This window comes from Nelumbo nucifera, chromosome 2, assembly GCF_055504915.1.
Source record: "Nelumbo nucifera cultivar China Antique chromosome 2, China Antique-T2T, whole genome shotgun sequence".
Lineage (NCBI taxonomy): Eukaryota > Viridiplantae > Streptophyta > Magnoliopsida > Proteales > Nelumbonaceae > Nelumbo > Nelumbo nucifera.
In genome coordinates this window covers 34511712-34538861 of record NC_142650.1, presented here as the reverse complement: position 1 = coordinate 34538861, position 27150 = coordinate 34511712, and the positions used below count along the sequence as shown (strand labels likewise).

The following is a 27150-nucleotide window of genomic DNA, read 5'->3' as shown; positions in this document are numbered from 1 at the left end:
CCGACCCCCAAAGACAAGGGGGAGTGAACGAAAAAATGGAGGTAATCCTTGCTCTCTAGCTCTCTCATTTCTATCCAAGCTCCCTACAATCGGAATGCTAACTTAGGCATCGGAGAGTCCCCGCCGGGAAAATACCCTCGGGTCCTCTGATTCAGTTCTCGCAGGTCCCTCAGCTCCCGCCGCCTGCAAAGGAGAGGAGATCACCTCATGCAGAGGGCAGTCGGGTTGCACTACACCAGGCAGCTCGTCACCAAGTAGCTCACCACCAGGGAGCTCGTCACCAGGTAGCTCTCCACTAGGGAGCTCGTCACCAAGTAGCTCACCACCAGGGAGCTCGTCACCAAGTAGCTCACCACCAGGGAGTTCACCACCAAGTAGCTCATCACCAGGCAGTTCGCCACCAGGGATCTCCATCATCCTCTGAGTCATAGGCCACCTGAGAGCAGGTCAAATGACGAGGTACTTAGCCAAAAAATTGGTACATCACAAAAAAGATTGGTACGTGACCAGAAACAGTTACTTCAGATGTCAATACTCAATACAACTATGTACAGTACAAAACCTTATATAGGGTATTTCTTTGTTTTTGCACTCTTCCCAAACTGAGCCTAAAGAATTCACTTGCTACTCAATGGGGTTGGAGTTGGAACCATTTGCTACAGTTGTACCTTCCATATCAAGATTCATAAGAGGCTAGACTCAATTTAGGAAGAGTGCAAATACAATTATAAGGTTTAAAAGTACCCTTATACAAGGCTTAGTTTGGAAGGATTACAAATACAAATATGTAGAGTGCAAAGCTTTATATTTTGAATTATTTTGTGTAGTTACACTGTACATATCTGTATTTATACTCTTTCCAAGCTGAACCTAAGGTTGTGTTTGGTTGCAATGCAATTTTATTTGTACTAGTGCAAATGCATGGGAGAGAAAACTAAAAAAATGCAAATTCTGATGTAATTTTACTTTGAGTTTTACTTTATTATGCTTCAGATCATCTTATTTTACTTAACCCGAGCCAGAAACAATGTAAAATGCTAACTTAGGTTAGGGGTAATCATTCTTGGCCTAGCCCAACCTAAAAAATTTTGGGGTTTTTACTGTTCAGTCCACCCCTAAAAATCTTAACTCCACCATATAGGTGAGATGAGTCCTGACTGTGGATCAATGCCAAAACCACAGACAAGATGTAGTTTATAGGAGGTAGACCTGTTCATGGGCCGGGTGGCCCGACGGGCCGGCCCGGCCCTCGGACAGGCTTGAACAGGCTTTTTGGCCTGCGGGCTTAACCTCGGGCCAAAAAGCCCGACCCGCATAAAATTCGAGCTTGGCTCGGGCTTTGCCAAAATAGCCCGGCCCAAGCCCGACCCGGCCCGACCTATAGTTAAACCTAAGTAAAAACCCTATGTGATGTCCATTTGAATAATTTTTTTGATTTAAGAAGCTTGTTGATTCACTTGTAGGCCCATTGTTCATTTAAATAGGGGAAAAAACATCTGAATTAAAATAGATAATGTCCATTTGAATAGGAAAAATTCAAATTTCTTTTATTAGGTCGGGCTCGGGCTTCGGGCTTTTTATCAGGGCCGGACTCGGGCCCAAGTTGTAGGCCCGTTGGTCGGGCCAGGCTCAGGCTCGGGCTTAACATTTTTCTTTTAATAAAGAGTAAAAGCACGGCCCGGCCCGGCCCATAAACAGTTCTAATAGGAAGTTACTAGTAGACTAGGAAGGAGCTGTAATTTCAGATTTCTAAAGTGAATTGCAGTCTACTTATCCCTATTTTCAGGTCTAGGCCTAGGATTTTATGTGCAGGCCCCGCCTCACCCATGCCTACATCAAGCCCACAAAATTCCAGTTTGGGCTTGGGCCCAACATTTCATGCATCGCCCGTAATATATAATATCCATAATATTTGTTATGATAATATATTATATTATGCATTATATAATAAATTAAATATACTTAATATTATATATACTTGTGCCAACATATATCAACACACAAGTCAATACACGAGACAAAGAGAGTTGTCCTCATTGATTCATAGGCAAAGCCTCCATTACTTGAGAAAGGAAATGAAGGTTTTACCTTTATGACGGACAAGTCAAAGCAAGTTTAAGAATTAAATGAGGGTCATGTCTTATTTTTTTGTGCCATAAGCCCAAAGCCTAGCAAAACCCAACGTAACTTGGGCTTGTAATATATCTTATATTTTATGCGTTATCATTGATGCTAAGCCCAGCTCATGTTCATCCCTAAACTCGGTCCAACCCAAGTTGCACCCCAATACAAAACAAAATAATGTTTGAAAATTGATCACTCAAACAATACTAACCCAAATCGACCCTTTTAACAAGTAAATGCATCTAACTAGATGGAATTCAAATATAAACAAATCCCACTTTTCACTGAAATTGACTTTTAAATGTAACTAAATATGTGGATAAATATGATATACAAAATATAAATATATTATAAGTTCTTATATTTATAGAGGTACTAGGACCCGAATAATCTATACAACCAAACCCATATCCATCCTAGGTATATATAAAATCCATATAAACCAAATCCAACTTATTTTCTTTTGAGTATCTTATCAACCCAAGCCAATCAAATATGGATACATACCATAATAGGGTTGGATCTTGAGTTCAATGCCCCAATTAAAAATGCTCGAAATGTTAGAGTGAATGGAATAGTTTCTCAAACAGAAGAATGAGGAGAGATTTAAGGAGGGGGTGAGATTGAGGAGTTCAAAACAAAATTTTGAACATATCCTACTTTTCTTTCTACCAAAAAAAAGAAAAGCATAAGACTTTGGAAGGAGTACATATACAAATATGTAGAATGCAAAACCTTGTATTTTGTACTATTTTATATATATTTGCACTATACATATTTGTATTTGTACTCCTTCCAAACTGAGCCTAATGGAAATATCGTACATACAAATGGCAATGTAGTAGTTTTTATGGCAGGGTTGGGGCGGAGCAGTCCTTCCCCCACTAGGGACAGGGTCCTTAAATTCTCCCCACCCTAGAGTAACCACTTTAAAATACAACAAATTTCAGAGGTATTTTAAAAATAGGACTATGGAAATTTGGAGATATTTTGAAAATGGGATTATGGGATCCTATGGTTTTAGAAATTTGAAGGAAATTCAAGAGTATTTTAGAAATCAATATTAAATTTCATAATTTACCACCAGGTTCAAGGTGGGTTTAGGGAATTATATGAAAATCCTGTCCCTTCCCTATTCCCCATTCAGAGCAAAAATAGTTTTCCCATCTTCGCCCTACCCCTATTTAATATTGGGGAAAACCTGCTCTATTTAGGATGATACAGGCCCCAATTTTATAAGGGAAATTCCATCCCTAATTGTACTTCACTTTCCAAGATAAATAGGATAGTAGGACACCTAATGCCAATTTCATTGTATTTACTAATTAATGACCATCCTATACTAAGCACACAGGGCAACTATTAATTAATGACCACCCTATACTAAGCACACAGGGCAACTGGACGTATGTGTTTTGATTGTTTTTTATTTTTTTCTTATTAGTAAGTGTGCACATGCTTTGCATGTGGTAATTGATGATGATGATGATGATGATGATGATAGTAAATATGCTTCATAAATTTTCTACAATATTTTTTATATTTGTATGCCCATAAAAATTATTCTTATTTATCATACTTATTTTTGTTTAGCATGATGAATATACGATATTAGAGAGGTGGCCAAAGATTTTCTACAATTTTTTTGTTGTATTTTTTACACTTCTATGTGTTTTCATCTTTTTTAATTTTATAATTATTTAATTATAACATTAAGGATTTACACATTTGACCCGAAAAATTGAATTGTTGATTTTCCAGTCGCCACCAAATATGAAAACAACTTCATTTTTTCTGTTAGTTTTAAAATTGTATTTTATTTTATTTTTATCATTAATAAAAATAATTATTCTTTGTCACACTTATTTTTCTTTAATATGGTTAATTAATATAGGATTCAATGAAAGAACGAGAGTTAATATTTTAAATATAAGACTTAATGAGAGGAAATTAAATGAGAAGAAATGTTCAAATTACATTTTGTGCCCTCACAATTAAAGATGTTCAAATTACATTTTAGTTAAGAATAAAACTCATTGAATGCCAACATGAGTTAATTCCTTAAATATAAGACTAAATGAGGGATTTGAATGAGGAGAAATGTGGTTGTTCAAATTAAATTTTTGTCCTTACAATTAGAGAGCAACCAAATAAAAAATTGGGATATTTTAGTCAAAGAAACATTTCACACTCTCATTCACACTTTTAATAGTAGTATATGTATATGTTAACCTATTTGTTTTGTTCGGATCCACAATTCACATGACAAATTCAGATTGAGTTTTTCTTTTTCTTTTTTGTTTGATTAGGAGTGATGTATTGTTATTTCTTTAAATTATTTTTTTAAGGAGATTATATATTTTTATTAAAATTATTTGGATAAATTATAGACTGCCACCTTTGTACTTTGAAGGTAGTGATAATTAGCTCCTTGAACTTTTATTTGCAAAAAAAAAAAAAATTGCCACTCTAAACTTTCATATTCCAATACTCCCCTCCCCCCCAATTATCATTCCATCAATTAACTAAAAGAGTCTCACGTGATTGTCATGCGTGTGTGTAAATACTTCTAAAACCCCAAGTTGTCTTATGTCATCATTTTATGAGACAATTTTTGCATACATATACAAGAAATACAACAAAACAAAAAAGAAGAAAAACAAAAATTACATAATATAGAAAAGACAGAAAATTGCAAAACAAAGAAAAAAGATGCAAGAAAAAACTAAAAAATATAGACAATACTAAAATTTGTAAACCGATTATCTCATTAAGCATATAAGGTTTTCCCAATTTTCTTATAAATTTTATCATATTTTATGTTTGAAATGATAAATTTGATTTATATAGTATAAGATAATATTAGTTGAAAATGTTTAATTTGTAAATATATAAATATTTTAGTATTTTGCTATCATTTTTATTAGGATTATATTATCAAAATTTAAAATTTAAGTTATTATTTAAATAAATAAACATAATTTTTAGTATAATCGGGCTCCAACCATTAACTGAAACGATTTTGGGTATGTGATTTCGTCCGGATTAATAATACTGATAGTCTGAGATCACTTTATTTCGACCCATACCCGAGTAACCCGACCCGTTGACAGCCCAGAGAGGGGCAAAATGTTGAAATCTCAAAGTTAAGGATCGGCCTTTGTAACAAAAGAAAGTCCTAGGGCGCAGTCTCTAATTTACCCCAATTATTTTGTTTGTGACGTGCTCGATGATTCGTGTAATGAGACAAGTGTCTCTCCTCAAATCGAAGGAGACGTATAGAGCTGAATAAGGATAAAGACCCAATCATAAAAGGCCACATCATACTGATACATTGGACTACGTGTACAATGAAGATGTGGCATTGACCTTTAAACGAACCAAAATCAAGCTCAGGAAAGAGTTCACATCGGCCGATCGGCGTCTAATAAGACGCGCCCCACAGCACATCCGCACATCCTAACCGTGCATTGGGAACAGGAGTAATCACTAATCAGTTATGATCCTATACACAACCTATAATCTTTCTCTCTCCCCCTTTTTTTTCGGATTTTCTCATGCTAAGCACGCATTCAGACGTGGTTTGTGGACGAGACGAGCGGTCCGAGCCCGGATCTCCATCCGGACCATCCGTCAGGCCGAGACACACGGAGACGGTCAGAGTGGAAGAAGAGAAGAGACGCAGAAACCAACTAGTCTCTCTTTCTTCCCCTGTCTTCGGTGCGAGTGCGACGACCGCTTCATTCACCTTCGTCTCCTCATTTTCTTCCTCTGTAAGTTTTTTTTTTTTTTTTTTCAATTTTGTTTCTTCTTTGCTGTTTCATTGATGTTTTACTGCAGGTCTGACCTTCAAGTGTATCCCTTTCTTTTCCTTTTGGTCTGATGAGATTTCGTTATATGGTGTCTAATGTTGAATTTCTTTCTCTAAATGGATGCTATCTTTAATCGATGACTGTGGATAGAAACTTTGAATGTTTGCAATGATGGAGACTCGTTGACCCATTTGAGTTATAAATTCTTTTGTTCTGGTACCATAGTCGAACCCTTTTCAATTTTATGATTTTATGAAAAAATTATGATGCCGGAAATAAATGATACCGACCTAATCCGTTACCACTTTTAGGTAATCAATTAGATAATTTTTTTTGGGAAATTGTCAAAAACTCACCATGAATTTTCAGCATTTCTCTTAAACTCACCACAACTTTTCAAAATGTCTAAAATTTACCATGTCACTAACTTGACGTTAAACAGATTAACGGGTGTTAATATATTACCATTTTAATATTTAGACATGAAAAAAAAGGAAAAAGTTCAAAAAATATTTTCAAATATAAAATACATAAAAACATAGAAATTACAAAAAAATATAAAAAATTATATTAATTGTAAACAAAATAAAAAATTATTTTCAGATTATAGAAACTATAGAAATCGAAAACAAAATCAAAAAATAAAAATTGTAGAAAAAACACAAAAAAAATTATAGAAAAACACAGAAATTACAAATAAATAACGAAAAATACAGGAAAATTTATAGATTGTAGAAAATAGAAAATGTAAAAAAACAGAAATTAAAAAAAACATTGGAAATTATAACGATACTAAAAATGCAAAAAAAAAAGAAAATTGAAAACTGAAAAAGACCAATTTTCCTCTAACTTGCCATTCAAGGGTAATTTGGTCATGAAAATTGTTATTTATGCTGACATAGACACCTTTGTTAAGAAGCATTAACGATGCACTAACGGAAGGTAAATTTTGGAAATTAAAAACTTGGTGACATGGTGTGTTTTAGACATTTTAAAAAGTTATGGTAAATTTAAGGAAAAGGTTAAAAATCCATAGTGAGTTTAGACAATTAATCTTTTCTTTTTAATTATTTCGAAGATGACCTTGTTTTTCGTGATCAAGAAAGTTGACTTTTAATGTTTGAACTTTTGGGATAGAAGTAACGACAATGGTTTGATCTGAGAAGAAACCTATGTTGTCACTGCATACTGACATATACATAAACATCATCAAAATGCAGCTTTCTAGGCCATATTTTGATGTTTTGTTTGGGTATTCGGTATTCCATCAACTGTGTAATGAAGTTCAAAGATTTGCATGAATGAATTGGAGTCCCGCAATGGCACCAAAAAGGTTTAAGCTGCATTTGGCATTCTCCTTTTTGCAGCTAAAATCTCAGTATTTATAGGGCCATTTTTAGTCCTTAAAATAAGGAATGCCAAATGCAACCATAGTAAATTGAAAAACTGGTAGGTGGTAGCCAATCAACTGGTATTGGGTATCTGATTGGTTGAAGCTTTTGCAGTACCTTAGTAATTGCCTATTGGATTATCACTAGATGACTAATTATCTGTCCCACAATAATGGACTAGGTAATTGTTAAAAGTTAATTACAGGAAGAAATAAGATATTACTAGTTGGGACCATGAGGAGCACGGACTTTGTAAAATGAAATTGATGGAGTCTTATTATGTTTCAAAGATTTTCATAAGACATGAATAATCATGTATTTTTCCTTTCCATTGATGACAGAGAAAACACTTATAGAGGTATTTACCCCTCAGCCATTAAAGACCTTTTTTGTTTTTGTTTTTAGTAATTTCCGTCATTAATAATAAAATAAAGCATATTTAATTTAAAACTTTTTAACATTTTCTTTATTTCAAGCACAATAAAGCATATTTAGATTAAATTTCAATCTGATCCAAGTCCGATATATTGGATTTTGGATCAGATTTGAATATGACGCTTTAATAATCAGATTGGATTCAAATGTGGTTGTAATTGACTCTGATTCTTACTTGATTACAACCCTAAAGACAGTGTCAATATTTTGGTTTTTCTTTTGTACTTTTTGCATGTTTATCTGTTCTTATACTTTTTTATAATGCAATATAGATTAATGCTATGTTAATCATTTTATTGAATTACTTGTTTTAGTGTATGTAGTATTAGAATTTAAAAAATATTGATTACTTCAATAGTTTATACATTTTATAGGCATATTGATGAATTGTTTCATAAAGAACTAGATTAATATAAAATTAAAGTTGAATAGATTAAATAATAATATAGAATATTTTGGTTAGGATTTGGGATGAACTAGCCAAATTAATTGACTTATTTATTTTAATATTACATCTAATGTTAATATTAATATTTGTGTTTAGTTTTTATATTAAATAAAACTTCTCATGTAATAAATAGAGTATTGAATTAATACTAAGCTAAATTAAGAGATAATTAATAAAAATTTCAATTAATGACAATTGAATTCCTGAAACTTAGAGGGGTCTAGGAAGGTGAAGAGGGACTACTAATAGGTAGATAGATAGATATATATATATATATAAATACAATTTGAGAACATCCTATTCCATATGAAGCTAACAACTTCGTATTCTATATGAAGTTATGTCAATTTGAAAATGATAATCCTATTATGATTGTATGGATTAGGGAGAAGTTGATAAATTTCAATAATGAATGCTTTGGATGTGTGTATGGAAGCTTATGTTAATTTCTCCTCATAACACCCAAAAAAGGTAAAGAGAAAAAAAAATAAAAAACGTATATATGATTAGGGGTGGATTCGAGTTGAGCCTAGCCTAGCCAAATATCTGGCTATTCGAGCTCAATTCGCTCATAAAATATCAGGTTTGAGCTCGAGCTCGAGCTCGATTTAAGACAAAAGTTCGGAAGTTCAAGCTCGACTATCTTTGATTGCATGTCTCCCTCAACTGCTGAAGTGCCAAGCTGACGTCTCCCAAGCAGTCGAGGTGCCGAGTTGAGGTCTCTCTCAGTTGCCAAGGTCTCCCTCAACTGCTGAAGTGTCGAGTTAAGGTTTCCCTAGCAGGTGAGGTGTCGAGCTGAAGTCACCCTTAGTTGACGAGGTGTCGAGCTGATGTCTCCCTCAGTTGTCGATGTGCTAAGCCAAGGTCTCCCTTAGTGGCCAAGGTGACACCCTATGTTCACACTTGATTAGGCTTGCAAGCCTCACGAGTCGAGCTTTATTAAGATCAAGCTCAGCTCGATTAGCAAACGAGCCTATATATTAGGCTCGAGTTTGGCTCAAAGCTTGGTTTAGACCGAGCTAAGCCGAGCTTTTCACGAGTCGAGCTTGAACAACTCATGAGCAGTTCGGCTCGTGGCCACCCCTATATATGATCCAAAGTTGTGCTTGGTATCTGCCAAACCATTTTCTAATCTTCTCTCCAAATCCATTTGAAACTGGCTCCAATCTCTCTTCTAATCCCAGTTGCTTTGCTAGCATTAAACCTTGTTGAAGGGATAAAATTTCTGCCCTCAAAGAATCACTCTCACTTATTGGCCACTAGCATAAAACCAAAACTCTTCCATTACAATCTCTAACACCCCACCCCACAAACACATGGCAATTTCAGGAGGTCTTGGATTACCACTTGATAGCTTCCATCAAAGTTCAGCTTGATTCTTGAAGAGTTGGTGGGGCTCAATTCTATTGAATGGAAGGCCTTAGTGTTGAAGATGTCACTATTACACCTCATCCCCTGATAATGTTACCTATTGTGAACTCCTTGCGTCAACTGTTTTTACCCAATGTGCTACCTTGATGGTGATACCATCAATGACTACCTCCTTGTTACCAATAGATGGTGGTTCAGTTGGTAGGATCTTTGACTTGCAACCAAAGAGCTGGGATCAAAGCCTGCTACCACCAGGGATGGGGGTTAAGGGTAGGGATGGATTCAAGCCGAGCCAAGCTGAATTTTTGGCTATTTGAGCTCGGCTCACAGCAATAGTGTTAGGCTCGAGCTCGATTCGGGCTAGAGACTTGAGCTTGAGATCTGCTTGGTTCAAAATCTCGCAAGTTTGAGCTTAACTCGGCTCGAACTTGACTACAAGCCAAGCTTTTTCTACAAAATAAAAACTCTACATATAAAAATATTTTTTCATTTTACATACAAAAAATTAGGAATTATAAAAATTGTTTTTATTTTACATACAAAAAAATAAGAATTATAAAAATTATTTACTATTATACATAAAAAATAAAAATATTATATATAAAATATATTATTTTATATAAAAAATTATTAATTATTATACTAGGCTCGATTAGACTCACGAGCCTCATGAGCCGAGCTTCACTGGGCTCGAGCTTGGCTCAATTAGCAAAAAGATTCAATATATTAGGCTCAAGCTCGGTTTAAATTGAGTCAAGCCGAGCTCGAATAGCTCATGAGAAGCTCATCTTGTGTCCACCCCTAGTTAAGGAGAGGGGGATGGGCTACTCCCTATTGTGTAGCCACATGGAAAAACAGAAGACTACCTTCTTTATCTTACTTTGTCCTTGGAACAATCTATATGGCATTCTTGTTTGCAATTTAAATGGTTTTGAGGATAATGGTCACACAAAAGAAGAGATAAACTTGAAAGTAGATGGCTAGAGAATATATCTGATGTGTATGAAAATACACATTGATGTGCTAGGTTATAAGAGTGTTTTCCAACGTGCTGATGCATAGACAACAGAAGTCATGTATACAGCGCTGCCTATTCTTTTCTTCAATAAAATGCTCAGGACTAGTGCATGGAGAGAGCTTAAGTTTTCTTATCTGAAAATTCATGTTGAGTGCCATAATTGCAGCAAACCAGTCTCTAATTGATAATGTGTAATTTTTCTTTCAAGTGAAGGGTTAGACCCTTAGCCTGATACATCTTCCATGTACAATTTCAACTGTTGAAATTATTTATTAGTATCTGTTCAATTCTAACATAATAATTTCTATGTTGGAATTTTAACTTTTAATGACACTATTGGTCATCAATTATGCAAAGAGAATTAAAATTCTTTATATTAAACACTGGCAAAAGCCTTCAACTTCTTAGTCACTGTGGCAGGGCTTTTTCTTGAAATTTGAGGGCACTCTAGTGTATTGGAATAACATACCGGTGGGATTCCTGCAGAATAATCTTCTATTAAGATATGATTTCTTTTCATTGGGTGGCTTTTGATGAGATTCACAGTTTATTCGTCTTTGAACAGTTAAAACAGTTTCTCCATTGAGCTTTTCACTTCATCTATGAGTTGTCTTCTTGGTCTTGTGTATTCAATGCACACTCCTTTTTTTTTATCTGACCTTAGTTCACTATTTTGAAATCCTATCAGTTTTGGATCGATCTGCTTCCTTGCATGAACCCTGTAAAATTTGGATGCACAGGGATGGGCCTAGGGCAGATGAGTCTCTGAAAAATGATTCTATTAGCTCTTTTAAGTTGGTCGAGCAAATGGGGTTTAATTTATGGACAGGTTAATCACTGGCTCATCTTTGCATTTTCTTAACACTAACCGTAGGCTTTCATTAGCTGAACACATTACATCAATGATAATGCCTCACGTCAGTGATAAAACACATGGGGCCCACAGTGAGAGAAGTTGGATATGGTTGTAGACCCTGTGTATTTTATGACTGTTGTGTAGCATCATTATTGGTTTCAAAGCATGTTGAACAGCAATCCTATCTCTCCCATGAATAACAACATTGGAAATGCTTCCAATGTGCAGCTGCAACGTACTGTGGGATTGGTGTGAAAAGCACTCAAGGGGAGCCAATCCGGACTCTCTCTCCTATGTGGTAGACACTTGGCATCACTCCCAAAGCAGAGGTGCAGGATCAATCTTGCAGTAATGCTGTCTCTGCTCTCCCTGCGGTATGGCCACTAGACCTCATGTGCACCCTGCACTGTGCCCATCCAGAGTCGCTTAAATTTTCTTAGTTTATCCTTTTTCCTTATCTCCTCCCCTCTAGTTCAACAAACGCAATTTCCCTGATCTGCTTTTTTTTCCTTGAGTAGGGAGTATGCCCCATGCCCCAACAAAACAAACACAGCTTCATTTTATTTTCATCTTAGGAGTTGTTTGCAATTAGGATACTCAGGACACAAATGATGAAAGGGAGGTTTGTGCAGAGAGGGAGGGAATTATTCGCCAATTCTTACAGTTAAGTAAAGACAGCCTTGGTCTGCTCATAGAAGAATTGTCTGTGATCGCTGTGAAATCCTTTCCCTTGTCAGTTGAAGATCAGTTTCTTATCTTTGTGAGACTCTAGGATAATACTTATTGCTGTATATATTCCTTGACTGTATTTTATAAAGACATGAAACTATTTTTGGGGCATAGAGTGTTAGATAAAATGCTACACTTCTTATTAGGTAGACGTGTCAATGGATCAGGTTTGGGTTGGACCCGTCCAATCAAAATCATTTTGAATGGGTTAGACAGTCCAATAAGACATGTTGAATTGGACCAGTCAAGACTTGATGTTCCAAAGTATTTATTGGATTGGATTCGACCTGGTCCATCTGTCTCTGTAATGGATTTGTACTGGACTGGGTCGGGTTTGAACCAATATCTAGTCTATTGACAAAAGATAAGAGTAGGGATGTCAATGGACCAGGTTTGGGTTGATTGGACCCAATCTAAAACGAATTTGAACAGGTGTGGATGCTTCAATAAGATATATTGAATTGGACTTTAGACCAGTCCAGACTTAATGATCCGAAGTACTTATCAGATTGGATTGGACCTGGTCAATCTGTAATGGACTCCTATTGGATCAGGTCGGATTGGATCACTATCATGTCCACTGACAGCCCTAGTAATGGAAGTTCAGGTATGACAATTCTTTGTTTCTAAATTACTGGCACTTCCATAACCCCTTAATGTGTTAAAGATAAATTTCAAGAAATTGAAAAATTAAAGCTTGTTTTAAAGTCCAGGACAGAAAAAGGAAGAAGAACAATATGCACTTTGTTGCCCCTGCTCACCCCACCTTGTTTTCTGGTCCAGTGTTGTTCTTTTGCCTTGAAATATGATAGTATCAAGCTTAAAACTTTGTTATTTATGTGGGAATTGGTGCAGGACTCGAGGTGTGTCCTAGGCAGAAGGCTCAGGTTAAACCATGCTTCTAGACAGCTTATCTTCTCCACATAGGAGATCCCAAAACTCATTCTCACCATCATCACCATTAAAGAAGCAGTTTCAGGCCCGTGAAGAGTTGGGTAACTGCACTCTTCTCCAGCGCCATCGCTACCTGCTTACAGTGCTTGCACTCCTTGCTATCTTGTGCACAGTTTATCTCTATTTTGCTCTTACCCTAGGGGCCACGGCCACCGAACCATGTTCAGCGTTGTCTGGAACAAAGAAAGCACTCTGCCAGTTGGAGGCGGCAAAATCTTCTGTAGCCAAAGGAAAATTGAAGTTCTTCTAACAGAGTGCGTACTCTAGCTCAAAGCGGTTCGTGTTTATTAGGAGGATATCGTGGGTTGTTTACAAACTCTTTGTACCCCATGGTCCTCATTTATTTATACATAAATATGGCAAGAATCTTGTATTCCCATCTCTCATTTTATCTGGATGTTGGATTAGAACATTTTTCCCTGAATGATAATTCTGATTGTGAAGTTGTAATTTGTAAATCTCCCCTGTAATGAAACTCTTATTTTTTTTTCTCTAAATTCGATGATAAAGGTGTAATGTGAATTATTGGCCAACTCGGATATGGATACACTTTGTAAATACATGGTTACAGATAAAAAATATGAATACACTAGGAAAATATATACAAATCTGGTAAATATATTAATAACACTAAATTTAAGGTTAAAATAGCCACACCTAGTGTATAAATACTTAGAAAATATATATTTTAATGGTATATATGAAGAAATATATTACAATAAATATAGTGAGATGCATAAATATCATACAATTTTATGATAATGCATTAGTCAAAAGTCCAAGATACATGTTTTTTTTCTATTTAAATCCAAGGCACAAAGCATTTGCAACCATTATATTTTAATTATTATATCAATTATATTTTTACTATTTTACTTTTTAACATTAACAAAAAATTAAACTAACTATTAAATTTTAAAATGTTTAGTAAATAATATTTTTATTTTTATAAACATTAAATGTGTTATCAAATTAGTTAAAATTTCTAAAATATATAGCATTTGCAAATTCATAATTTGTAATTACTAAAATAATTATTTTATTATTAATACTTTATTTTTATATTTTTTTGAAATAAAAATCATTTTTTGTTATAAGTGTAGAATGGTGGATTTGATAGGTTTAATTTAATATTATATTTTTGAATATTTTGTAAACAATATTTTTATTTTTATAAATAATAAATATATTTCTGTTTAATTTAAATTAAAATAATATTTAATAATTTATAATGATATATAAAAATTTTAAGATATTAATTGAAAATTTATAAATTTTAAGTACTAAAATAATTATTCTATTATTAATATTTTTTCCATAAATTTCTTGAGATTAAAAACCATTTTTTGATATAAATTTGGATTTGATAGATCATTTGTTCCATTAGTTTATAAAACACCAATTTTGAATATTATTTTTTTTTATTTTTAGTTGGAGTTTTTGAATATAAACAAATAATATTTGTTTGAATTGCATGTAAATATAAAAGTTACTATATTTCATTTATTATCACAAAATGGTAAGGTGTCATAGTGGTTTAAAAGCACATTTAAGATTTGTGTAAAGGTAGTGGAGTTTGAAAATTCTAGGAAAATTCTCTAATAGAAAGAAACTAGATGCGATATAATGTTGGTGTGTATCAACCTGATACGATATTTTAATCTTTGGCCAGCATGGCCCACTTTTGTTGTGCCACTCACATGTAGGGGTGAGCATTCAGTTTATTCGGTTAAAAACTGAACCGAATAAACCAAAATTTTAAAAACCGAAACCGAATTTTTGGTTCGGTTTTCGGTTAAAACTGAATTTTAATAATATATACTTTATTATATATTATAACATATAATATATATTATATATCATAAAATATATTATGAAATCAAATTTTATTATATTATATATTAATATATAAATATATAATATATTATATGTTACATATTGTATAATATATGCTACATATTATATCTTATATATTACATATAATAATAGAAAGTTTGGTTAATTCGGTTAACCGAATTTCTAATTCTAAAAATGAAACCAAAAACCAAGTTAGTCAAAAACCAAATTAACTGAACCGATTTAACCAAAAACTGAAAAGACCGAACCGAAAACATAGTTGCAAGTAGACGGGTAAGTGCATTTTCCCATGTTCTTTTATATCCCTAGTAAATAAGGCATTGACCATTTTAGCCACAAAAATTCATTATTAAAAGGGGCATTTTTGTCCCATTCAAGTGTTGACAACTTTTCCTCAGGTGGGAAAGTTATTTACCCACCTAGGAGATGTGTATCACTTAGCTGGGTTTCTTAAAGTTTCCTTGGTCCACACATAAATCTGGAAAAGGAACATGGGTTTCTTAGTCAATGGGAACCAAAATCCTATTGACCAACTTTCTCGCCTCTCAAAATCCAAAAATAGAAAACCCCTAAAAAGAGGCACAAAATGTCCAAAATACCAATGTAGTGACAATTGATGCTGATTTTTAAAATAAAAACAATACAAACTTTATGAACAAAAAAAAAAGAGTTTAAAGTTGTAGCTTTATTTTTGAGCGATTGATTGGAAAATAACTCAATCTCAAAAAATAGATTGGAAGGGTTTAGGGTGGCAATTGATATGATGAGAAAATTTGGAAATAAATATTTTGGTCCATAACCACATGGGTATTTTAGTTTTGTTAGAGAATTTTAATAGAGGGGGAGGTGATTGCCATTACCAAATTTCAAGAAAGGTTTCAGCAACTCTAAAAACTTTAGGATAGGTTTTAGCAATTTACCCTTTATATATGGTGAGCTTTGTTTACACCTCTATTTGATGATCACTATACCTCAAGTTAAATGAACAATGTAATTCTGTAATGGGTTTCCACATACTCTGTTGTTCAAATGCCTTTCACTCTGAGTTAGTACTAGGGGTGCAAGTCAAGTCAACTCTAACCCAATCAAATGTTGAACTCCAACCATAATCTTAACCTAACCAGATAATTTTGAGTTCAGGTTGCAATGGGGTTGAGTCCATTTGTTCACTTCTTTTTGCTAGCTTGTTCTTACAACTTACAAGTAGCATATTAAGGTGACCTAGCTTTAGCAAAAAATTTCTTTTTGCAAGGTGACCTTAATCTCTTAATCTTAAGATTAAGAAGTAAGAAAAATTTAGTTAAAAAGAAGTGAACATGGTTTTTAAAACCGACTTGGAGACCAAATCGGTTAGGGGTCCGGTTATCAGGTCAAACGGTCCAATCATTCAAATCGAACGGTCAGTTCATTTTGAAAAAAAATTAAAAAATAAAAAATGGTCAATACCGTTTGAACGGTTAATCGCCTGAGTCAATGGTTTGCTGACCAAAATCAACGGTTTTTGGAGAAAATCCAGCTTTGGGAAAAAAACGAAACCGATCACCTGACCGGTTCCTGGTTTTTCCAGTCTGACCATCCGATCCAGTCCGATTTTGAAAACCATGAAGTGAAGAAATCGAGCCAACCCGATGACAACCCAACCCAAAGTCAATGAGTTAAATTGATGATTTAGTTTTTTAAACTATCGAGTCGAACTTGAACTCATCAAATATTTAATCAAATTGAGTCAAAGCCTGCCAAAGTTTGATTTGATTCAATACGGTTACATCTCTAACAGAAAAGTCCCTTTTTTGGTTTGTTCGAATGTATTTTCAGTTTTCCAGGCTTTTCACCAAACATAGTTTCACGACTTTCCATGGGAGGTTTACATTGCAACATGAGAAGCCATTGCATGAAAGCCCTTCCAGAAGGGCACTATATGCACAAGAACAAGTGGTACTTTAGACTGTGTTTGGTTGCAGTGCAAATTTATTTGCACTAGTACAAATGCATGGGAGTGCAAATGTAGAAAATGCAAATTCTTATTTAATTTTGTTTTAGATTTTACTTTATTCTGCTTCATATCTTAATTTACTTCATTTATACAGCATTCAAACAAAATAAACTAAAATTTAATACAAAAATAGATCAGAATTTACACTCAAATCATTTGGACTGTCATGATTTTGCATCAATGCAAATTTATTTGCATTGCAACCAAACACACCAAAAAATCATAAACTTCTGCTACACTAGGAACTTTTTGCCATTAAACCTAAAATTGTTCATAAATATGCATAGTTACATATATTTATTAGATCCGTAGATGAACAGTATGCAAATATGAAGACATCTCAGGTCCGGGTTAGGTTTGGACTAATCTGGCCTATGTTATACCCGTGATTAGGACTTAGATGGCAACCCCTTAAATTTGATTGACCAACGGGCTTGGCCTTAGTCAATACTAACCTGTTAGACTGGTGATAGGATCTGCTCCTTACAGGACATATCAGCCCTGCACCTTGAACATCTCTTATTTGTAAATTTTTAATTCATGGGAAGATGTTTTAGATGCACGGCTGATACGTGTTGTGAGGCGCGCCCTAGGAGGAGCAGATCCGAACTCGTTAGTCTGTTACTACATAAGTTAGATGTGATGCCTTAGGTGGCATTTGATAATGTTTTCTAAGACAACGATATCCTCGTAGATGAGAAATTTTGATTTTAGCAATGATCAAGTGTAACTAAATGTGCTACTCGCAGGATGCTTCCAACATCATCTATAGCCGCATAATGTTGGAAGCCGATAATGTACTACATATATAAATATTGCTGTACTGTAATTAAACATCGATGGTACTGTGGTGTAGTCGGTTATCACGTCAGTCTTACACACTGAAGGTCCCCAGTTCGAACCTGGGCAGCACCATTAATTTTTGCCTTATGAGAAAAGAAAAACTCAAATCAGCACTATGGAAATTTTGAATTTTAGATTTTTTGCCTTGGAAATATAAGAATAGGAGGAAAGCAAAACTCGTTTCCTTCCTTTTGAGCTCAATTCAACCTATTCTTCTCAACTTTCAACCAATCTCATTTTGTTTTTCGTTCAATAGGTTCTCTTCCAAATGTTTAGGTTCTTATCCAAACGCCTCAGTCTGGCAGTCGTTTCAGTTTCTTTCTTTGTTTGGTTTATTTAGAGTTTCCAAATGTAATTGGGTTAAGGCTTGCAATGAACTACAACAGAGGTAAAAGCTTAAACTTTACCCTTTTTTTTAAATACCATTTATATAAATGATTAAAAAAGGGAAAATTCCTGATTAATATCTTGTACTTTGGGCCTAGTGCCACTTTGGTCCCCAAATTTTAAAATGTGACAATTTAGTACTTGAACTTTCAAAACGTGTCAATCCAGTACCTGTCGTTAATCAACTGTTAAGTGGCATTTAAAAAAGACAAATGCCACAAATGTCTTTCAAGTGTCATCTAATTTTCTTTATCAACTATCCAAACGTTGACAAAAAATTAACAGTCCCAAATCTTTGTCTTTTCTATTCAAGAATGTTGACAAAAAATTAACAAACCCCAATTTTCTTAAATAGAAGAGGCAAGGTTAGGGACTTAATTTTTTGTCAATATTTGAATGGTTGATCAAGAAAATTAGATGACACTTGAAGGGCATTTGTGTCTTTTCAAATGCCACTTAACGGCTGACTAATGATAGGTACTGGATTTGAAAGTTCGGGTATTAAATTCTCACGTTTTAAAGTTTGAAGACCAAAATGACACTAGGCCCAAAGTACAAGGTACTAATCAGGAATTTTCCCTTAAAAAAAGCAACTTCAAATCTCTCTATTTAGTAAAATGAAATGGTCCAAAATGTTAGTAACTTAAAAAAAAAAAAAAAACATCTTTAATACCTTCTAATCTATTTGCTTCAATATATTAAACGATGGTTTGTTTTCTAAGGCAATAACTCTTCCCCATTAACAAGGGTTATTTTCCAAAGTTAAAGCTTTGGACTGTTGAGACTGAATAAATTAACAACAAAGAGTTGAATATCCCACTCTTTGGAGTCCCAGAGTTTGAACTAGGTTGAAACAATTGCAAAAACTTTGTTGGGATTTCATCTCTTGAAATCATGTCCTTTGTTATCCAAAACAACTTGAAGATGATATCTTGACACCTTCAATTACTTTGCTTCTACAAGTATTAGTCTAAGGTTTTATGATTTTCTTTTTCACTAATTCTTTTGTTGTTTGGGTTTAAGTCCATTCGGTCAAGTTCTGACATGTAAAGATGGAGATTTGAAGTCATTTGGTAAGCTTTGCTAAATATATGGATCAGCACAACGGTATGTTTTATTTGATATGTTTGGCAGTGGTTTGTAGGTTATTTTTCTGTTTCCTTTTTCCCCTTTTTTATGAGCATTGTTTTTGCTTGGTTACAGATGGAGCACATGGGAAGAGGAGGGACTGAATGGTGAATAGTCGTTTTGGTTTTAATTGTTGTATCGAAATGTAGGTGCTATATAATTTTTGTAATAAATCATTAATAGTGAGGTGTGAGGAGAGGAGTTTATGCATCATATCCGAGGATATGCAAATGGATCAGATTGGATTTGAAATTGGGGGTATATCTAAATCCGATTCAATAGGAATAAAATTATAAATTGATAATTAGTAAAAAATAAAATCAATTTAAGTATAATAAAGATTAATATAAATTTATATGACAATAATAATAATTAATTAATTAGTAACATTAATAAATCTATATTTACTAAAATTAATAAAATTACAATACCATGTAAGTTTCATTTAAAAATAATATAAATTAAGAAAAATTAATAAAATAAAAAATTATTAATTTCAAAATTAAATTTAATCATTTCATTGTTCACTTAAATTACATTAATAAAATTTTAAAATTAATTAAGCAACTTGGACTGTGGTAAAAAACATAGCCCCCTCCCCCCCCCCCCCCCAAAAAAAAAGCGCTTAGACCAACGTGACTATCACAAGGCTCCTTATGCCACAATTTCTTTTAACAAAACTTATGCATTGCACAGGTCCCGACTAATTGCTTTAGAAAAATATCCATCATCTTTAACCCTAGAATAGGGAAGACTTGATCGTCTTTCACATTACAAGGTTCTGGTAATGTCATACAAATGCATCTTGAGATTAACCTTAGGTTCTTTCTTTGGATTTTTATGTTTGGTTTTGCAACCATGCTTCATAGCTTGGTTCTATGCTTGTGTTGCAAAATCAGGGGAGAGAAGAAGAAGAAAAAGAAGGGAGAATAAGGAAGGGAGAGAGAAACAAATGAATAGAGCACATAGAATCACAAATTTCAATTGTAAACAAGGGAGAAGTAAAAGTATAGTGAGAAATGTCAATGCTTCTTAAATTTGCTTTCACTATTCGCCATTCTCAACAATGGTAGTCTTCTTGAGCCCGGTCTCCCTTCCACTGGCACTAAAATTCTATCTCACACACAGCACAGAAATGCACTCAAACCTACACACTAATGCACTATGGCATTCCTCCTCAACTATTGTCGCATTCAGAGTTGTTGCCATTGTGTGCTTACTAGCTTTTCTCGAGTTGTTGTCATTTTATGCTTACTAGTTTCCATGGAGAAATTATTTTCTCCTAGGATCAAACAATCAAATTTGATGTTCAGATCAAAGTTGAAATCGTACTTGATGCGGATGCCACAATTACAACTTCCAAAGTAGTGATTCACACCCAAACTTCAGGTCCAAATCAAGTTCTAAAGCTGAAGATGGCACAACCCAAAAACAAGAACTTGGTCTAGTATGCTTTTGTGAATCAATGTGCATTCCAATGACCTTCTTTGAATACAGTTGTTAATGACTTAAGTAAATTGTGTTTTTGTTAGTAAAACTTAAAGAGAAAAGAGAAAAAAAAAACTCTCCTTTCAGCCTGGGTCGAACTAGGGTTTGGAAGTAGGAGAATAGATGCTAATCTCTAGCAAGACTCTCTCATTCTCTATCATATATAGAGCTGGAATGTTGCAATCCCACTAGGAGTTTCCAAATTAAATTTATAACTTAATTAAAAATTAGGAAACCATACTAATCATATTAGGATTAAGAAAATATCCTATCTCATTCCAATATCAACCCAACTTATCCAATTATCTAGTCAAACTAATCATGTGACTAGTCAAACTAGTGTTTAGTTGGAATTGGACCATTATAATCAAGTTATTTAATTCATAATTTTAATTAGCCCATTAGACCTGAATATTGTATGGATGGGACCCACTAAGTCCTCACATTAAGTTATATGGGTCCAGCCTAGGTAGAGAACCACATAGACAAAATTCACTAGGCTTGCTTAGTAGGCCTACTACCCAATCCAGTTGGGCTTGTAATCGACCCAACACTTAAACATACATGGGCTTTGGGTTTCAACCACCTTATAAAACCTAGAACCAATGGTATATTGTGAGAAATAAGCCCATCAGGTTTTAGCCAAAGAGGCTTTTACTCATAACCTCTTAACTCATAATATTTGTACACTACGCACAGGGAAGAACCTCTTCCTTAACTGTAAAATGTAGTATTATACTCTCTATTTAAATGGATCCTATGATTAAAAACCTTTTACCAACCATTTTATAAAATAAATATGTTTCACAGGTTAACTCCTAAACATGTTAAAATTCATTAGTAGCAGTTTAAGTTTCTATTAGGGAAAGTGCTAATTAGGATATTTTCTTTGTCTAACAAAATGGTTGATCCTATCTCAATGATTGTCCACTCAAGTGATATTTCAAATTACTCCAACATACCCATGTATTTGACCCTTATCTCATTGGTTGGTACATCAAAAGAAACCTAGTCCAACAATTAGTATAGTATCATTCGCAAGTCTAGGGTTAAATGCAATTTTTTGTTTTTAGTTTTGCCCATCTTTCCCCAAACTACTCCAACATACCCATGTATTTGACCCTGATCTCATTGGTTGGTACATCAAAAGAAACCTAGTCCAACAATTAGTATAGTATCATTTGCAAGTCTAGGGTTAAATGCAATTTTTTGTTTTTAGTTTTGCCCATCTTTTCCCAAAGGTCCAGATCATAATTGGAAATCGTCTCTATTTAGTATTTTAGCAAACACCCACTAACCGTACTTTGGGAACCAGAGAAAATTGATATTATTAACTATTTCTGCAATTTTGGCTTTGACGAAGTGTCACGTTTTTTTGCTTCTAGTTAGGCCAGCTACTCTCTAAGCCAGCCACCATTTTTGTTTGTGACACCTCCAAGAGAAATTTCAACATTCTCTTTTGTTACCATAGGCGAGTGAGGAAGAGGATGACTCCATTAGCATTTTGTAAACATGCAGGAAGAGGGAGAGAGAGAGAGAATGACATGAGCGAGCTCGTTTACATTCAATCTATTGTTGTATTAGAAATTTTGAAGAAACCATTTTGTTAATGAGATAATAAGGGAAATATTGAGATTTAAAGTAAAAAGCTTAAACTATCCTTCTTACCCTTAACATCACTTGAGCCACCATTAATTGGCATATATCGTGCTTTTGAAACCTAAAATCTATGGATCTCTGTAATAACTAATGTAATTAGAGGTCTAGCTTATTGCCACTAGATATTCTTTGTGAGCAATCCTCTGTTAGAGAATACCAGCCGCACCACATAGGCAAATTGTAGATTATACTTTGGGAGTAGTCTCACTTTAGTATCCGAAATTTAAATTGTCATTATAATACCTAAATTGATGAAAACTATCACTTTAGGACCTGCCATTAGCATTCCGTGAGTTATTTAATGCTCGTGATGTAACATGTAATGCTCGGGTCGGGTCATTTTTACATTCGGGTCGTTAAATATGAGATCCTAATCCTATTTTTCGGGTTGGGTCAGATCGGATTCGCAGATTGGGTCAATTTTTTGCCAGGTCTAAAAAGAGCCATTTCCCTTTTCTATTTGTTTAAAGGGAATGGGTAAAATGTTCGATAAAATACTATTAAGGGTGTTTTTGACATTTTCAGAATATTTAATCCACACGTAATGTCATGTGATGGTATTGATTGAGATTCGTTAAATATCTGATTAATTTGAATACTACATTGTAGCATTTTAAAGTTCAGAGGAATTGACACTAGACCAAAACAACATATAGTGAAAGTTGGGGACTGAAATTTGACTGTATTCTTCAGTGGACGATGCTGCTATCTCACTTCTGAGATAATAATGCTGCATTTTTCAGTGAATTTCAGAAATAGTGTTGTCACCACAACAACATCTCATTTGAAATAGATCAGCATCTGAATCGACAGAAATATATAGATTTATTCTGAAAATTTGAAAATTAATAGAGGGTAAATTCAATATTTTGCTTTTCTTCATCAATATTTAATAGTGATTTCTATTGTTGGAAAACTAAAAGGTAATTTAAGTAATTCTTCATTCTTTAAACAGTAAGGAATTTTTTATCCATTTTTTAAACCAATGGGTGTTTAAGTATTTTCAAATTGCCGGAGCAGGCATTGGTTGATTGATCCCTTTTCCGATAAATATTGATTGATCCAAGTATTGCAAATGCTGTTCCAGAGTCTGTTCTTCCGAGCTGAGATGTAATTAGGTGACTTAGGTGGGTTTGGTTGTGTGGTGTCGGAGGCAATATTGATGCTATGTTGTGATGAAGACGACGGCATAGAAGACTGTGGATGATCTGGAGAAATTTGAGTTGAGTTTCTCGTGTCGTTGGATTTGGAACTTTCTGTCGTGTATTACCTTGACGGAAAGCATTTGGGCGTTGATATGGCCGATGAAGCCGCACTAGTGTGCATAAGCTTGGATCCAGATTCAGTTCGGTGGAGCTGATCGGAAAAAGGATCCTTTATGTTTTAATCCGATGAAGTGAGAACTCCTTCAGATAGACATTACGCAATGTTGAGACTTCACCCGCCAAAGAAAGCGCCAGTCTATTTCTCATCCATCTCAGAAAGAATCTGCTCTTCCCTTTTATCCTCATTGTCACCGTCGCATGCATCCTGTTCGCATTTCGTTGACACTTTGATAAACATGGAAAGCGTTCCCAAGGCGCTCGAATTTTTCCAGTATGTTTCCAAGCAAGTGGATTTATCCAAAAATACTCAACTTTATTCAGCCATGATTCATATATTAACCGGTGCCAAATTCTACACCAAGGCCAGGTGTTTGACAAAGGACCTCATCCAAACTCTCCAAATATCCCGAAAAACTCGTGATATTGGTTCTTCAACTTTTGGCGTGCTCAAACGATTTGAGAGATCAAAGTTCACTCCTGCAGTGTTTGGGGTGTTAATTATGGCCTTCTCCCAAATGGGTCTTGTTGAAGAAGCGTCCTGGGTGTACTACAAGATCGGGAAATTGCCAGCAGTGCATGCTTGCAACTCACTGTTAGATGGATTACTTAAGATGGGTAGATTTGATTCCATGTGGGAACTTTATGAAAACATGCTATCCAATGGGTTTGGACCTAATGTTGTCACATATAGCACTTTGATTAATGCTTGTTGCAACCAAGGCAACATTCATAAAGCACGCCAAATATTTGATGAAATGGTGGAGAAGAGGATTTATCCAACAGTTGTCACTTATAGCATCCTTATCTGTGGTTTGTGTAAAGAAAGTAATGTTGCAGAAGCTACTGAGATGCTAAGGATGATGCAGCAATCTGATGTGCTACCGAATCTCTACACTTACAATGCACTACTGGATGGGTACTGCAAAATGAGTAGAGTGCAACAAGCACTAGATTTGTACAAAGAAATGCTTGTTGATGGTTTACACCCAAATATTGTAACATTTGGGATCTTAATCGATGGGCTTTGCAAAGTGGGTGAATTAGAGAAGTCCAGGAAGCTTTTTGTTGATATGGCCAAATATGGTATTATTCCAAATATATTCATCTACAACTCTCTCATCACTTGCCGTTGTACAACTGGCAGATTATCTGAAGCCTTGGATCTTTATTCAGAGATGTCAAAGATAGGAATTTGTCCTGATGTTCTAACTTACAGTATACTTTTAAAAGGTCTTTGTATCACCGGAAGATTACAAGAAGGGGATGATTTATTCAACAAAATGCAGCAAAATGGCATTGTTGCAAATTCCGTGACATACAATACTCTGATTGATGGATATTGTAAAGACGGGAATATGGAGAAGGCTTTGAAGATGTGTTCTGAAATGACAGAAAAGGGTATAGAGCCCAATGTGATCACCTTCTCCTCCTTGATAGATGGGTATTGCAAGGAAGGTAACTTAGAGACTGCCATGGGATTATACTCAGAAATGGTGATTAAAGGCATTGCTCCTGATGTGGTTGTCTATACATCTCTGATTGATGGACACTCTAAAAATGGTAACTTCAAGGAGGCATTCCGGTTGCATAAAGAGATGACAGAGGCTGGTCTCGACTCTAATGTTTTCACAATCAGTTGCCTGATAGATGGGTTGTGCAAGGATGGGAGAACTCTTGATGCCATGAAACTTTTCTTGGAGAAAATGGGATCTGATCCCAAGGGTGCTGAAACAGAGCACATAGTGAGAAACTATTACTCCCCAAATCATGTGACATATACAGCTTTGATTCATGGTCTGTGTAGGGAAGGACGGATTTTGAAAGCCAGCAAGTTTTTCTCAGATATGAGAAGATTTGGTTTGATACCAGATGTCATCACTTACACAATTGTTATACAGGGGCTTTGCCAAGTCAAACATATATGTGATGTAATGATGTTGCAAGCTGATATGCTAAAGCTTGGTATCATGCCTAATTCAGTTACATATCGTGTGCTGGCTAATGGTTACTGGGAGAATGGGGATCACTTATCAGCTCTCAAGAGTTCTGAGGCTGGTGACAAGATGAAAGTAGGTGTGGGGTGTTTCGACTCAGAAGTAATTTTAAAAGGTTCTTTTCTGGATAATAATAACTGCATTTTTTATGTACAAAGCCACTGAGAAGCCCTTTGTACCTATTACCTCATTGGTTTTGCCAATTTATTCATAAATTTTTATATTATAGTACTTGTTAATTTTATCATTTTTTTTCCTTTTCAATACTCCCTCCAAAAACTAAATAAAACAAAGACATTTCTACTGAAGCAGGATTCTTGTCTTTGTACTACATACAGCTTGTTGTAAGTCTGGGTTTTGTGTTGTTTGTTCAATGCTTGGGTGCCAGTTTGTTAATGCAATGGACATGATTACACTTCTCGTATTGCTACTATTATTATCCTGGAATCCTGGATTTACCCCTTCAGGTTCGACATCATGTCCAAAGCTTTATATTGTAAGCTATTGTTTTGTCTTTATCCCAGGCTCCCGGCTGGTGAAGAAGTTACTATCAATTATAGAAGAAAGGACATTGACCTTTGAGACCTTGAGAGTAGACTTTATCTCCTTGACATATTGTGGGATCTTCATCTTCAAAGTTTGTCATATTAGCCTAGGGATGAGCTGGTAATCTCAGATTAGTAATTTTTTTTAGTTGGTCCACCACCTGGCTATATTAGCCAATTACTCCATCCCGAATGACTTGGTCTCAATTGCAAGGTTAGATTGTGGCTAATATGAATTTTTCCATGCATGTTATCCATTTGGTTCCCTTATTAAATCAATGGACCACCTCTTAAAAAACTGACTAGATAGTAGTTATCTCAAAATCCCCAGTTGTCAAGTTGATCTTTGACTGTACCTCTTAATTGTGGTGGTCTCAAGTGCCAGATCTAATATGCAGTCTGGTTAAACATTGGGATGAGTTGGTACATGTAATGTTTCACTTGAGGTGATGAATATCTGATTCTTTATGGAAACTAGCCAGCAAATATTCCCAAGATTCAGAAATCTGTAGCCACCACTGACTATCCTAAATTATCTGAATTCAATTTTGGAGCAGCGCTTCCGTAGCCACCAATCAGCTATTGATGTTTCTGAAGGAATCCAATAGAGTTGTGCTCAATTGTAAGACACAATTTGGTCCCCATCTTCTTGTGGTTTATTTCCTTTGCCTGTATTTTGGAGTAAATCAGAAGACTGAGGATAGTGATTACATATATCACATCATCAACTTTCATGTTAAACTGATGGATTGGAAGATACCAATCATAAATACATACATACAGATAGACAGAA

At 34.7% G+C, this 27150-nt stretch overlaps 1 protein-coding gene, 1 long non-coding RNA gene and 1 other non-coding gene across 3 annotated transcripts; all 3 read left to right on the top strand.

Annotated features, from left to right (window-relative positions):
• The first annotated feature begins 10916 nt into the window (after positions 1-10916).
• On the top strand, positions 10917-12999 carry LOC148802087 (uncharacterized). The gene is made up of 3 exons (XR_016081811.1): positions 10917-11428; positions 11684-11829; positions 11974-12999. It is a non-coding gene; the product is annotated as an uncharacterized LOC148802087 (long non-coding RNA).
• Positions 13000-17829: 4830 nt separating this feature from the next.
• On the top strand, positions 17830-17903 carry TRNAV-UAC (transfer RNA valine (anticodon UAC)). The gene has a single exon. It is a non-coding gene; the product is annotated as a tRNA-Val (tRNA).
• Positions 17904-23158: 5255 nt separating this feature from the next.
• On the top strand, positions 23159-26120 carry LOC104589840 (Pentatricopeptide repeat (PPR) superfamily protein). The gene has a single exon (XM_019196406.2). It carries the CDS (start codon positions 23920-23922, stop codon positions 25975-25977), a length of 2058 nt encoding a protein of 685 aa, XP_019051951.1. The 5' UTR covers positions 23159-23919; the 3' UTR covers positions 25978-26120.
• Positions 26121-27150: the final 1030 nt, after the last annotated feature.

Bases quoted from the DNA above. Each gene is read 5' to 3' on its own strand.
- LOC104589840 (XM_019196406.2), top strand. From the start codon at position 23,920: ATGTTGAGACTTCACCCGCCAAAGAAAGCGCCAGTCTATTTCTCATCC.